Here is an 11,970-nt window from a genome sequence, read left to right as displayed (position 1 = left end):
GGCTCTGGGGGACCAACCCTGCCATGGACAAGCTGTCTCCAGCATTGGTGACCATCCCTGCTCTGCTTGGCCTGGGCAGTGGCCATTTGCTTGGTACATTGGTGCTGGAGCCGCTCCAGTAGGAACCAGCCCCAGGAAACCTGGTCCTGCGGGTGACACGACCCATCCCGGTTGGGGATGAGGATCCCATGGGGGCTGTGGAGCCCTGAAATGCACCCACCTCCCACTGGGGCACAGACTCCATCTCCTATCCAGGGTGGAACAGACCCGGGTGTGGAGCTGGTCAGCTCTGGGAGCGAGTTAGCGCCCACGGGGCGCTCGGAGCAGGGGGAGGATGGCTGCAGTGTGGCTGTCATGGAGCCCTGCAGCCGTTGCAGCCAAAGCTGGGGGCTGGAGGTGGTTTGGGCTCCTCCATCTGGGTGAAGTCAAAGGGATGGAGGCGTGGGAACAGCCCGGCACCCCACGGCTGAGCCCAGCAGGGACCTGGGACCACAGCGAGGACGTGGCAGGACAGCCACGGGGCACCGCTGACCCCCCGGCGTTTGTTTTATCCCTCTCGGTTTAGTGAGAGTCCCTCCAAGTGACATGGCAGCAGGTCCCAGTGAGGTGTTGGAGAAAGACTTGGGATGCCCCGAGGCCACCGAGGAGCTGCCCAGGCAGGCGGGGAGCGCTCAGAGGCGGCCGAGGAAGGACGGGAGAAAAGGTACCTTGTCCTCACCGCGAGCCGGTGGCTGGGAGGTGCTGGCCGTGGCCGTGCCAGCACCACTGCCGTTGTGTTTGAAGCCCCACAGGAGAGGGCTTGACCCAGCAGAGATGGCCCTTTGTGGTACAGTGAAATCACAGGGCGACCTTGGACATCGAGGGGTACCCACACGGTGCCGACCCCGTGTGGATGTCGGCCATGGCCAGCGTAAAGAGGAATGGAAGCTCGTGCCCTCCTCCATCTTCCTCGGGCTCATCTTTGCTCAAAAAAAAAAGTGTGAATAGCTGCGTAGCTCAAAAACACAACAAGCACATGGGGGGAAAACTCTTTAAGGAAAAACTGTCCATCTTTGTGGTTTCTTTGGGGCTGGGAACCCCCCGAGGCAACACGAGAGTCCTGGGGCAGCTCCTTCACCTCCCAGCAGAGAAAGGATCGGACTCACCATCGCTAAAACAAAAGCGAAGACTTTTTTCTTATTTCCTCTTGAAAGCAAAGACCTTTCAGGCCGCGGTTCCCCAGCCGACAGGCTTCCTCTTATTTATTTGTTTTGCTTCCAATATCGTGTCTTAGATTCCATCCTGGGAATGGGCATTTTTTTCTCAGCGTTCATTCTTCCACTGGGGGAAAATAAACTAAATCCGGCTCAAAGGGGGCAAAAATTCTGGTGAGGGTTTGCAGGGATGTGGCATCCAGACCCCAGCGGAGCGAGGGCTGCGCTCGGAGGTGCCAGGGGCACTGGGGGCTGCTCGGTGTTGGGATGTGTCGATGTCTCCTCACCCCCAGAGCTCACCCCAGAGCCAGGGGCAGAGAAACCCCCGGGGAGCCTGAGGAGCCTCACACGCTCCCCAGCCCTTGGTTGCATCAAACCCCTGCAGAGCCCTCGGGACCCTCTGGTTTTCTCTCCCTCTTCACATCTGGGTAAAACCCCGAGAGTCATCCCCGAGCTTCACGGTCTTCTTGGGTGGCTTGAGGTCTTCTTTGAGGTCTGATTGCTCCATGGTACCTGGAGCTTGTCCTGCTGTCTAGGCTCCAACCTTCCAGCCTCCAGCCACGTGTTTTCAGGGTGTCTGTGTCTGTGCTCCCTGAGGTGTTGGTCCCCCCCCGTGAACCTTGGCAGGGAGGTCACCATCCCTCTCGGCTGCAGCTCCCCGAGGATATCCAGGACGATAGGCGGTTGAGCCATATTGGCTCAGCCCCATGACGTTTTGGGGTTCAGCAGTCGCAGACCTGAGTGGTTCTACTCTTACACCCCGACCTTGCCACAATGGCCGGGGGGGCGCTTTTTACCTGTCTTCTGATACCTCTCCAGGGGTGACCCGGCTGCGCTAATGGGGGAAATATGGCCATGATGTCCCCACTCTTTGGGCCAGCGGGTGGCAATGAGAAGACCACGAGCCCCCAGCCCCTGGTGATGCCCACCTAATTCACCACCTAATGAACTGCCCTGTGCTTGTCTTTAACAGATACTGACACAGCGGTGAGCAGCGACGGGGAGAGCGGTAGAGCCCATGTAAGTGTGGAGCATCCCGGGGCCGGGGGGCTGAGGAGGGGCTGTCCTGCAGCCACATTCCCCCCAGGAATAGGCTCTGGGGGGGTGTTGCAGCGTGTCCCTCCCGGGGGAGCCGAAGGCTGCGTCCCTCAGCTGTCGCTGTCACTGACCTGGGCTGTGCTCTCTCTCATGGCACCGATCCGGTGCCGCTGACACAAGCCAGCAGCCAGCCCGGCCACCAGACCCCCGGTCCCCGGCAGCACCGAGCCCAGCAGACCCCAACGCATGGTGGGGTGGGCTTGCTCAAGTGCAGCCCAGGGGGGGGTCAGCAGCCGCACCCTGGCGCCTTCTCTGCAGCACGGAGCCAGCTAGTGGCTAAATCCTTCTTAGCAGACAAAAAAAAAAAAAATTTAAAAAAAAAAAAAAAATTAAAAAAAAATCACCCCAAAGTGTTTTTAAGGCTGTGGATGCAAAGACACGCAGGGGGGTTAGGTGCTCGAGGAGCCGTGACGAGCCGTGTTAGCACCGCTCGGGGATGGTGACAGCATCGGCTCAGCCCCGGGAGACCCGGGGACGGTGACCACAGGCTGTGGAGTGCAGAGAGCAGGTCCCTGAGCACCCCTTGTTCTGGGAGGGGGCACAGACCACGCTGTTTGCTTTCCCCATGGGGCCATGCGATGCTCTTGCACCCCCGGCCACACTCGCACCCTTCCCCGCAGGGGCTAGAGGAGGCGAGGACCCGGCTTGGTGTCTCTGAGCAGGATCCAGACGAGCCTGAGCTGAGCATGCCAGAGCCAGCGCCACTCGGCGGGGACAAGAAAGCAGCGGAGAAGAAGCGGGTGGAGAAGGTGGGAGCCAAAGGCAGCACTTCATCACCTCCAGGTAGGTGTGCAGGAAAGCCCTTCTCTGTCCCAAAATGGCCAAGCCTGGCCCCAGAGGCATAGACCCTGTCCTGTGTCCTCAGCCATGGAGCGGTGATGGGATGAGCTCTGCTCTCCAGAGTCCCCCGGGAGCTCAGCGACACAGAGACGGGGCTTCTCATCCACCTGCCAAACCCTGCTCCTCCTCCTCCTCCTCCTCTCTGTCCTGCCTGGACCTGCTGGGCCGGCAGCAGCGGAGCCCAGAGCATGGGCAGAGGTGTTCCCCACTTGAACCCCAGGATGCCATAACGCCATTGTGGCCCAAACACCTTGGACTCAGCCCCCCCCCCCCAATCACACTCTTTTCCCCACCCCTGCTTGCAGACACCTTTCTCTGCTGGCAGGGGGAGGGCAGGCAGCTCCTGCCCCTGCCCTTCGCACCCACCCCAGCACAGAGCCCTTTGCCCCTCCCCAGCTCCCCCAGTAACGCTGTTTCCCTTGGGGGGTTCCCCAGTCCCCAAGAGCCTCCCCGTGCAGAGGAAGGTGGAGCCCCCCAGCCTGGACCCCGCGGAGGAGCCGCTCCTCTGGGAAGGGCTCACCCTCAACAAGTGCATCCTGGTGGCTTCCGTCGTCGCCCTGCTCAGCGTCACCTTCCAGGTGCTCCAAGGTGAGCGGGGAGCCGGACAGAGGGGGATGGGGTGGCCAGGACCCTGCTGCCACCTCCTCTTCCTCCTCTCTTCCAGCGCCGTGCTCCAGGGAGGGAATCAGCCGCGGCAGGCAGGACCCTCCACCACCTCCCCTTCACGGTGGGTTCAGATGCTCCGAGCTGCCCCAATCTCCCAGATGGGGCCACGTCCCAGGGTGGGGTGGCCCTGGGGACCCCCACGTCTGGGACATCACACCCAGCCTCATCCCCTGCTGATGGTGGCCTGTCCCTCTCCCCTCCCAGAGGTGGTCAGCACCAAGGAGGAGGTCCAAGAAGTGGTGACTGCGCAGCCTCCCCAGCTGGAGAGCAGCATGGTCGAGGCCGATGATGGTGACGATGACGGGGGCGATGATGGTGAAGATGACGACGAGGCTGACAGCAACCTGGTACGGGTCCAGGGTGGGGGGGAGAAGCAGCATCCTCATGGGGGGGAGCATCTCATCCCCGGGGGAGGGATGGAGAAGGGTCATGGTCCCTTGGGCTGCATCACCTGGTCCCTCCTGTCCCCTCCTAGGCAGAGCCCTGGATCTTCAAGAAGTGGTTTGGCCGCTCGGCACCGAAGCATAAGGATGAGGATGAGGATGAGAATGAGGATGAGGATGATGATAAAGAGCCTGTGGATGTCCCCGAGGTGCCACCAGTTGTGATGGAAGTGAAGAAGAGCCGGGAGAAGAAGCTGGAGAAGAAGGAGGAGAAGGTGGAGAAGGAGGAGAAGGCCCGGGAGGGTCGTGCCGCCCAGGCAGAGCGGAGCAGCCGGAGGGAAGCACGAGCCAAGGACAGGCCCCAGGGGGAGAAGCCCAGCAGAGCCCCCAGAGCCCCCCGGGAGCCGGAGCAGCAGCCCCAGAGGAAGCGGGGCCGGGAGGGGAAGGAGAGCCGGCGGGAGCGGGATGAGCCCAGGAAGGAGGGGTGGAAGGGCCGTCCTGGCAGGACCGACGGCGGCAGAGAGAGCCCGAAGCGGGACTGGCGGCAGCAGAAGGGCAAGAAGCCCTGGGAGCCGGTGGCCAGCCCAGGGAAGGAAGGCACCACCAGGTCCAGGGAGGGCAAGAGGCGCGACTGAGGCTGGGGCAACTGAGGGGCTGGAGGATGCTGAATCCAGGGGGGTCCAACCCCACCACCGCCCCCGGCAAGGGTACCCTGACACTCCCTGCCTGCTCTCCAGGGATGTCCCCAGGCTGGCAGAGCAGACAACGCTCCAGGATCTCCGAGCAGAGCAGCCCAGGAGCCTGGCACGCGCCTCCCCAGGGACTTTGGGCCCCCCCTGGATTAGACGCACAAAGGCAACCTGAAAGGACTGGGGGAAGGAGCATCTTCATCCGGGCTTCACGCTATTTCTCCATCCCCACCCAAAATCTCTCTTGCAGTTCATTTTCACTCGTGGTCCCCGAGGCATCGGGGCGGCGCAGTGGGCACAGGGATCCCAGTGAACAGAGTTTGTCTCCAGACTGTGTAGCTCTTCGATTCAGTTAATGGTTTTATTCAAAGCAAATCAAGAGAGAAGTGCATTCGGGGTTAACGAAGCCGGGCTGCACCCATCCTGGGAGGGATGTCGGAGGATTGACCGTCCCCGGACCCCAGGTGCCCGTCACTGCAGGGTGATGCGAAGCTTGCTGGTAACATAGCAGGGCTGGAGAGCCCATCACCCGGGGATCCCTTCGGGCTTTGCCTTCACAGAGTCGCTTTTAGGAACCAAACACAAGTGCAATACCACGCAGCGCTGCAGCAGCTACCGGAGACGTTCACAGCCCCAACCCACGGCAGGTTTCAGCATTTGCTATATCAATAGAGGTTAAAATAAACTATTTTCATTTTTAATAAGGTATTAAACTGAATGTTTTAAAGAAAAATGAGAAAAGCTCTTGTCCCTGGTTATCTTTGTGTGTTTTCTGTGCCCCCCACCTTCCCCAGCACACAGGGGCTCGGGGCTAGTGTGGGTGCCTGTGTGGGCTACTGGATGGGGGCTGGTGTGTGCCAGCCTCCGGCCATACCCCCACCAGCCCCGTGGGGACACTGCAAAGCCCAAGAGCTGCTCTCTGCAGCCGGGAAAAGCCCAGGAGCTCCTTTCCAGGGGGTTGGACCCTGTGGCAGCCCATGGGGTGTCTCGCTGAGGGCTGGGCTGAGCTGGGAAGATGATCCGGGGGCAGCCGGGCTCCATGCTGACGCCGACAGGGACACGGAGCAGGTGCTTTGGCAGCATTTGCAGCCGCTCCTGTTAATGGCGTGAGCAGCCCGGGAGGTGTAACGGGATCACTCCCCTCTCTCAGCCCTCCCTCCCCTCGTCCCCCAGCTCTGGCAGCCCCCCGGGAGCAGGGTCAGTGCAGGGTGATGCAGACGTGACCCGGCAGGGAGCCCTGAGCCACCGCCAGCAGCTCTCCACGACCCCTGGCTCACGCTTGGGTGAAGGCACAGATGATCCTGGTCCCTGCTTTGGGGGATTTTTGCCTCTTGTTCTGCTTTTTCAGGTGGAGCCGTGTGGCCAGTGGGGGCTTAGAGACAGGCCGTGGGCTGGGAAACAGCCAGAGGATGCTGTGAGTTGGGGGGAGCTTGGAGGAAGCAACAACTGCTGTGCCCAGCCGCTCCGGGAGGAGAAGGCAAGGGGTAAATAAGCGTGATTCTGGCCGGCTCCACCAAGCCTTGCCCTCCTGCGGTGGCCCCGTGGTGCCTGTATCCAGCCCAAAGCCCACTGTGGGGTCAGAGCCACGCTGCGGCACGGACCCATGGACACCTCGGGCATCCCCGGCCTCAGGAGCCAGCGTGGGGCAACAGAGCAGCCCCTAGGGACCAGCACGGCTACAGAACCCAGAACCAGAGCGATGCTAACGAGCCAAACCATGGGGAAAGGACAGGCGGGGAGCTCCCATCTCGGCAAGAAGCACCAGCTCCCCAGCTGCGAGGGCAAAAACAGAGGGGAAGCGGGATGAGGGCGAGCGGGGAGGTGGGCAGGGGGGGGCTCTACCGACAGCCGCACTCCTCTGCCACCATGTTGGGGAACTTGCGGACCTCCAGCCCCTCTGTGGAGAGGCTGATGATGAGCTGGTCCGAGTAGCGGACGGGCACGCAGCAGGGAGCCCGCTGGAGGGGCGAGCCCCGCTCCTGCATGCCCAGCAGCAGCACCGTGTGCGAGTAGAAGCTGGGGACGCGGGTGGAGAGGGGCAGCTTGCAGGGACCCTCGCAGTTGTTGGCGGCGTAGACGGTGGGCATGACGATGAACTTGCGGTCGTGCAGGTCGATGGTCAGCTCCTGCAGGCGGCAGTGGGCCTGGTGCCGGGCGCTGCGGTTCTGCCGCAGGACCTTCCGCCGCTCCTGCCAACGCGCCCGCACCGTCTGCAGCGCCTTCAGCAGCAGCAGCGCGTGGACCTTCCCCGAGCCGGGCGGCCGCCCGACGGCTTGAGCCTCAGCCGGCCCCGGCTGGTAGTAGCAGAAGCTCAGGAGATGCTGGAAAAGCCCCGTGTTGGCTTGGAAAGCTGGGATGTCCCTCAACTCCTGGATCACCGCCTGCAGCTTGCCCATCAGCAGCTGCAGCACGGTCCCCTCCGGCTGCCAGTCCCCCAAGTGCTGCTCCAGCACGGCTCCGCTGTCCTGGGGGAAAAGCAGCACCGAGGGCTCCTCCGACTGCACCAGCCGCTCCAGCGCCGCTTCCTCCGACAGGTTGAGCAGCTGGTGAGGGAGGGTCTCCATCACCTGGAAGTCCAGCCAGTGGTGGGAGCTGGGCTGGGGGGGCGGCTCGCTGGAGGGGCTCAGGACCTGGCGGATGAACTGGGTGAGGATGCCCAGGAACTGGCTGCTGCCACCGGGCGCCGGGGCCGAAGTGTTGGCTTGGCTCGGGGCTGTGGGGGACAGCAGCTCCTCGGTCCCGGCCTGGGGTGGGCTGCAAGGAGAGCACAGGGAAGGTCATGGAGTCCCCTGGTACCTCAGGGGTCCCTGCCCCACATCCTCCCACCGCCACCCCATGGCAGAAGGGCTGGGGCTGCCCCTTTCTCCCTCCCAGCTCCCAGCTCCTTTGTTTTTCCATGGCTGCGGTGAGGGACACAGACCTGAGCTGTGGGTACGGAGCCATGTCCACCACCCCGTCAGCAGAGAGGTAGGAAGAAGGGGCCAAAGCCATCTCCTCCTCCTCCTCCTGCCGTGACTTGGCCAGCAGGAGCAGCACAGGGGTCATCCTGGTGAAGCACTTGTCATCAGAGCCAAAAAGGAGCTGCTGGGTCTCCGTGGGGGACAAGGGGACACCTGGTGGGAAGAGGAACGGTGAGGAGAGTGGTCTGGGGTCCCCCACATGTCCCCAAAGCCCCTCATTACAGACAGGATTGAGGGGATCCCAAACGCCCAAGTCAGGGCACAGAGGGCACGGACACTGGTGTCCCAAATGCCGTAAGCTTCCCCTGTCCCTACCTCCCTCCCCGCGACGCCTGATGGCCAGGGAAGCCTGGAAGCTGAGCTCCTCGCTGGTGCGGGTGACAGATGCTACGGTGGCTCCCAGGACCAGGTACTGGGTGTCCCTGGCCAGGCAGAGGCTCTGCACGGAGGCAAAAGACACACCGAGGACGTGGGTGAGGCATCACGGGGAGGGGGATGCTCAAATAATCCCCCCCCCCCCACTGTGGTCCCCGCTGGCTCCGGGTCAGCAGTCCACGGTGGCCCGGGGTGCAGCAAAATGGGAGGGTCGGGACCAGCGGGAGCAGAGCGGGCAGGGGGACTTCCCACCCGGCCCCAGAGCTGCTGCGGGAGCCGTGGGGTGCAGGGGGGGACCCACGGGTGGGCAGAGAGCCCCGAGCGGCCCCAGACCCACTTCTCCCGGCAGCGGGGCCGCGGCTGCCGCCCCCGGACAGGCTGGAGAGCCCCGGGGCAAGTGGGGAGCCGGGACCCCCAGAACGGGCTGGGCACGGCGGGCTGTCCCTCTGTCCCTGCCGGGAGCTGGGGACAGGGTAACAGCACCATCTTCAGGCACGGCTCGGGCCCGGCGGGAGGGTGCGACAGGGCAGGGATGCTGGGAGGGGACGGGAAAGAGACCGGGGGGGGGGATGGCAAAGGGACTGGGAGGGGATGGAAAAGGGCTTGGGAGAGGATGGAAAAGGGACTGGGAAGAGATGGCAAAGGGATTGGGAGAGGATGGAAAAGGTACTGGGAAGGGATAGAAAAGGGACTGGGAAGGGACGGAAAAGGGGCTGGGAAGGGACGGAAAAGGGGCTGGGAGAGGATGGAAAAGGTACTGGGAAGGGATAGAAAAGGGACTGGGAAGGGACGGAAAAGGGGCTGGGAAGGGACGGAAAAGGGGCTGGGAGAGGATGGAAAAGGTACTGGGAAGGGATAGAAAAGGGACTGGGAAGGGACGGAAAAGGGGCTGGGAAGGGACGGAAAAGGGACTGGGCTAGCAGATCCAAGACACCCCACACACACACCTTCCCTGCACCCAAGACTGGACCCCCCTGGCTGCGGCCACCCACCTGCTCCCGTGTTAGCCCCGTGCCCGTGGCCAGCAGCTCCTCCCGGTGCCCGGCCCCCGGCCCCTCTCGCTTGCCCAGGTAGAAGAGCAGCAGAGCGACCTGCAGCTCTCCCAGTGACCGGCCAACCTCCGCCTGGAAAACCAGCTGGAACCACAGCTTCGCCTGGGCCTCCCACCTCACTGGAAAGGAGAAGACAGAGGGGGTGAATGGTGCCTCCGGTGGCTGCAGGGATCCGGGGGGGTGATGGGTGAGGAAGGGGCTTTGGGACTGAGAACCAGTCCCACACGGTGGCCGAGAGCATCCAGGATGGGAGCCATCAGGGTGGAGGGACGCAGCAAATGCCCTTTCTGGTTTCAGGGAGGGGGTGAGCGGGGCAAACCCTGTAGCCCCAGTGAGCCAGGGGCTGCCGTGCTCCTGGAGCGGCTCTGGCAAATATTCATGAGCAGATCCCCATGGAAATCTCTTCTCCCATGGCAGCTCTGCTGGTGGCTTGAGGACATCGCGGCCATCGCATCGCAGCCAGCAGCACTGCCTGGGGAAAAGTCGCTTCCCGGCACCGGCCGGGTCAGCTGAAAATCCAAAATCCGGGAGGGGAGGAAGAGCTTTCAAGAGAGGAACAACCGCGACCCTCTTGGTACAGAGGAATAAACCCCAGGGTTCAGCCAGGGTGCCCTCCCTCAGGCAGAGCACTCACCACCGAGATGGGGCAGAGGGACACGCGTCGCTGGGTTTCGCATGAGGCTGAAGCTGCACAAAGCAGCCGGACCCCGGGCTCCCCGGCAGCACCGACCACCAGAGACCGGCGTGTGCTGCAGCCCACTGCGAGCCACCGGGGCTCATGCCACAGCAGGAACAGCCAGGTCCACTCACCCAACCCTCTCTTTTCCCAGTCGGACAGAGTTGGGATGGGGCCCTACCCCACCTCGTTAAGGCAGAAAGGGAGAAATACTCATTATCTCGACAGCAGAGGAGATGCCACTGAGACTGTGGCACCTGGGCATTAGTCCCAGGCAGGGACGAGGCACCCTGTTCCACCCAAGCTGTTGTCACCACTAAAGCTTCTTAAAGACGACGTTTTACTGCGCCACTTGTCTAATTTTAAAAGGAACCCAACCCCACAAATTTAATTCTGTGTTTAAATCTCTGATTTAGGGCAAGGAAACAGCCTTGGCCTCGGCGCAGGGGTTTCGCACCAACCTTCCTGCAGATGCAGCACGAGGAACCGATCCTGCCCCGGCTCCACCACGTGCGCATGGATGCGCTTCAGGGGATGGAGAGCAGCACCCGCCTCCCCAGCCGGGCAGAGCCCGAAGGTCTCCAGAGAGCTCTCCTCCCAGCCGGTGCCTTGTCTCAACAGCTTGATGAAGGTGCTTTCATAGTGGGTGAGAACCCCCACAACTTCCAGGTGCCTTGGGGTCAGCCCATCCTGGTCCATCTTCACCCTGCACACGGGCCCTTCCAGCCCCCCCAGTGGCCACGGGTGCAGGCTGGAGCCGGCCCAGCTGATGCCCCCATCGTCAGCCATCCCCGGGAAGCATCTTGCTCCTGGGTCAGGCTTTGAAAAGAGGCGAGTAGCCACAGTCATCCTCGATCTCGCTGCTGAGCTGGGTCTCACTCTTTCCTGTAAACTCACATTTTCTCTCTTTCTCTCCTCTCCTTCAAGTCCCAGCTCCAGGGGGTGGATTGGGGGGACTCTTTCCCCCGCACTCCCCTTCCTGGGAAGTGCTGCGGAGGGGAGCGACAGCACCAAGCAGGGCAAGAGCACCCCGAGAGCAGCCCTCATCTTCCTTCCCACTTCAGCTTCTCCCCAGGCAGTCGCTGGAGCCGCTCACGTGCATCTCAGAAGGCTCGGGCGGGAGGGGAGGACGGCATCTCCCTTTTAAAAACCGGTGGCCTTGAGTTGACAACACACCTCCCCTGCGAAACTCAAAGGCTGTCATGCTGGAGAGGAGGGAGGGATGTTTCAAAGAAACTTTTTTTGTTCTATTTTTGGGTTTGCATCTAGTATTGGAAATGTAAAAAAAAAAAAAAAAAAAAAAAAAACCAACAAAATTGAGCTGTTTCCTTTACTTGTAGGGACGCACGTCCTTGACTTCAGATGTTTTCTAAAGGAGGATGGACGTCTAGACTTGGATCTTCATGGGGACTGGCACATACTATTCCCATCGGCAGTGAAACACCAGGAGGGAAGAATTAGCCAGACCAGGAGGAGGGAGATGAGGACAGATAACGGGCAGAAACTAAGTAAAAATGCACATAAAGTGTCCTCCTGGCTCCCCCCTGGGCGGGCACCTCACCCGCTGCAGCTTGGACACTGAAGAGTTGACTTAGAAAGTCTCACCACACACGTATTATAAGGATTTTTCCCCTCTATAAGATGCCAACACTCACTCTAACCCTTGGAATTACCAAATCCCCCCCCCGAGAAGCTTCCCCACCCACCCACCCACCCACCCAAGGTATTGCCTTTTTTTGGCAAGGGAGGGCAGGGGGAACGGTACCTGCCAAAAAGCTCCGGCGCACACTCAGGCCCTTCTCTGGGCTTCCAAACTTTGCCGTTCGGAGCTGAGGATCTGGCTGCAGCACATCACGAATGCACCCCAACCGGAGAGGGACAAAGGCCACCACCCCACAGGGCTGGTGAAGGACCTCTCTTCTCCAGGAACTGCGACAAAGGACACACAAAGGGGGGACCCTCAAGGGCCAGTTCGGGCATCGGGCTCAGCTCCAGCCCAAGCACTTCAGGAAAAGCCAGCGGGGGCTGGACACGCTCT

At 61.8% G+C, this 11,970-nt stretch overlaps 2 protein-coding genes across 2 annotated transcripts; one reads left to right on the top strand and one right to left on the bottom strand.

Annotated features, from left to right (window-relative positions):
- Positions 1-585: 585 nt before the first annotated feature.
- JSRP1 (junctional sarcoplasmic reticulum protein 1) lies at positions 586-5,593 on the top strand. The gene is made up of 7 exons (XM_074164013.1): positions 586-703; positions 2,167-2,213; positions 2,912-3,074; positions 3,567-3,719; positions 3,796-3,858; positions 4,002-4,144; positions 4,273-5,593. The coding sequence occupies exons 1-7, from the start codon at positions 586-588 to the stop codon at positions 4,813-4,815; spliced, it is 1,230 nt and encodes a 409-aa protein (XP_074020114.1). The 3' UTR covers positions 4,816-5,593.
- Positions 5,594-6,707: 1,114 nt separating this feature from the next.
- On the bottom strand, positions 6,708-10,979 carry AMH (anti-Mullerian hormone). Its single transcript, XM_074163716.1, has 5 exons — positions 10,394-10,979; positions 9,197-9,375; positions 8,145-8,268; positions 7,790-7,982; positions 6,708-7,623 (listed from the first exon to the last, which is right to left on the bottom strand). Exons 1-5 carry the CDS (start codon positions 10,977-10,979, stop codon positions 6,708-6,710), a joined length of 1,998 nt encoding a protein of 665 aa, XP_074019817.1.
- Positions 10,980-11,970: the final 991 nt, after the last annotated feature.

This window comes from Numenius arquata, chromosome 25, assembly GCF_964106895.1.
Source record: "Numenius arquata chromosome 25, bNumArq3.hap1.1, whole genome shotgun sequence".
Taxonomy (NCBI): domain Eukaryota; kingdom Metazoa; phylum Chordata; class Aves; order Charadriiformes; family Scolopacidae; genus Numenius; species Numenius arquata.
The sequence above is the reverse complement of the archived record's forward strand: the minus strand, read 5'-3'. Positions and strand labels throughout refer to the sequence as shown.

What these genes read in the sequence shown, in the direction of transcription:
- AMH (XM_074163716.1), bottom strand. Translation starts at nt 10,979, where the DNA reads ATGAGGGCTGCTCTCGGGGTGCTCTTGCCCTGCTTGGTGCTGTCGCTC. An exon ending in CGTGCTGCATCTGCAGGAAG is followed by an intron (nt 9,376 to 10,393) that starts GTTGGTGCGAAA and finishes TCTCCTTTCCAG; the next exon opens with TGAGGTGGGAGGCCCAGGCG. An exon ending in CAGGCGTCGCGGGGAGGGAG is followed by an intron (nt 7,983 to 8,144) that starts GTAGGGACAGGG and finishes TCTTCCCACCAG; the next exon opens with GTGTCCCCTTGTCCCCCACG.
- JSRP1 (XM_074164013.1), top strand. Translation starts at nt 586, where the DNA reads ATGGCAGCAGGTCCCAGTGAGGTGTTGGAGAAAGACTTGGGATGCCCC. An exon ending in CAGCACTTCATCACCTCCAG is followed by an intron (nt 3,075 to 3,566) that starts GTAGGTGTGCAG and finishes GGGGTTCCCCAG; the next exon opens with TCCCCAAGAGCCTCCCCGTG. An exon ending in ACGAGGCTGACAGCAACCTG is followed by an intron (nt 4,145 to 4,272) that starts GTACGGGTCCAG and finishes GTCCCCTCCTAG; the next exon opens with GCAGAGCCCTGGATCTTCAA.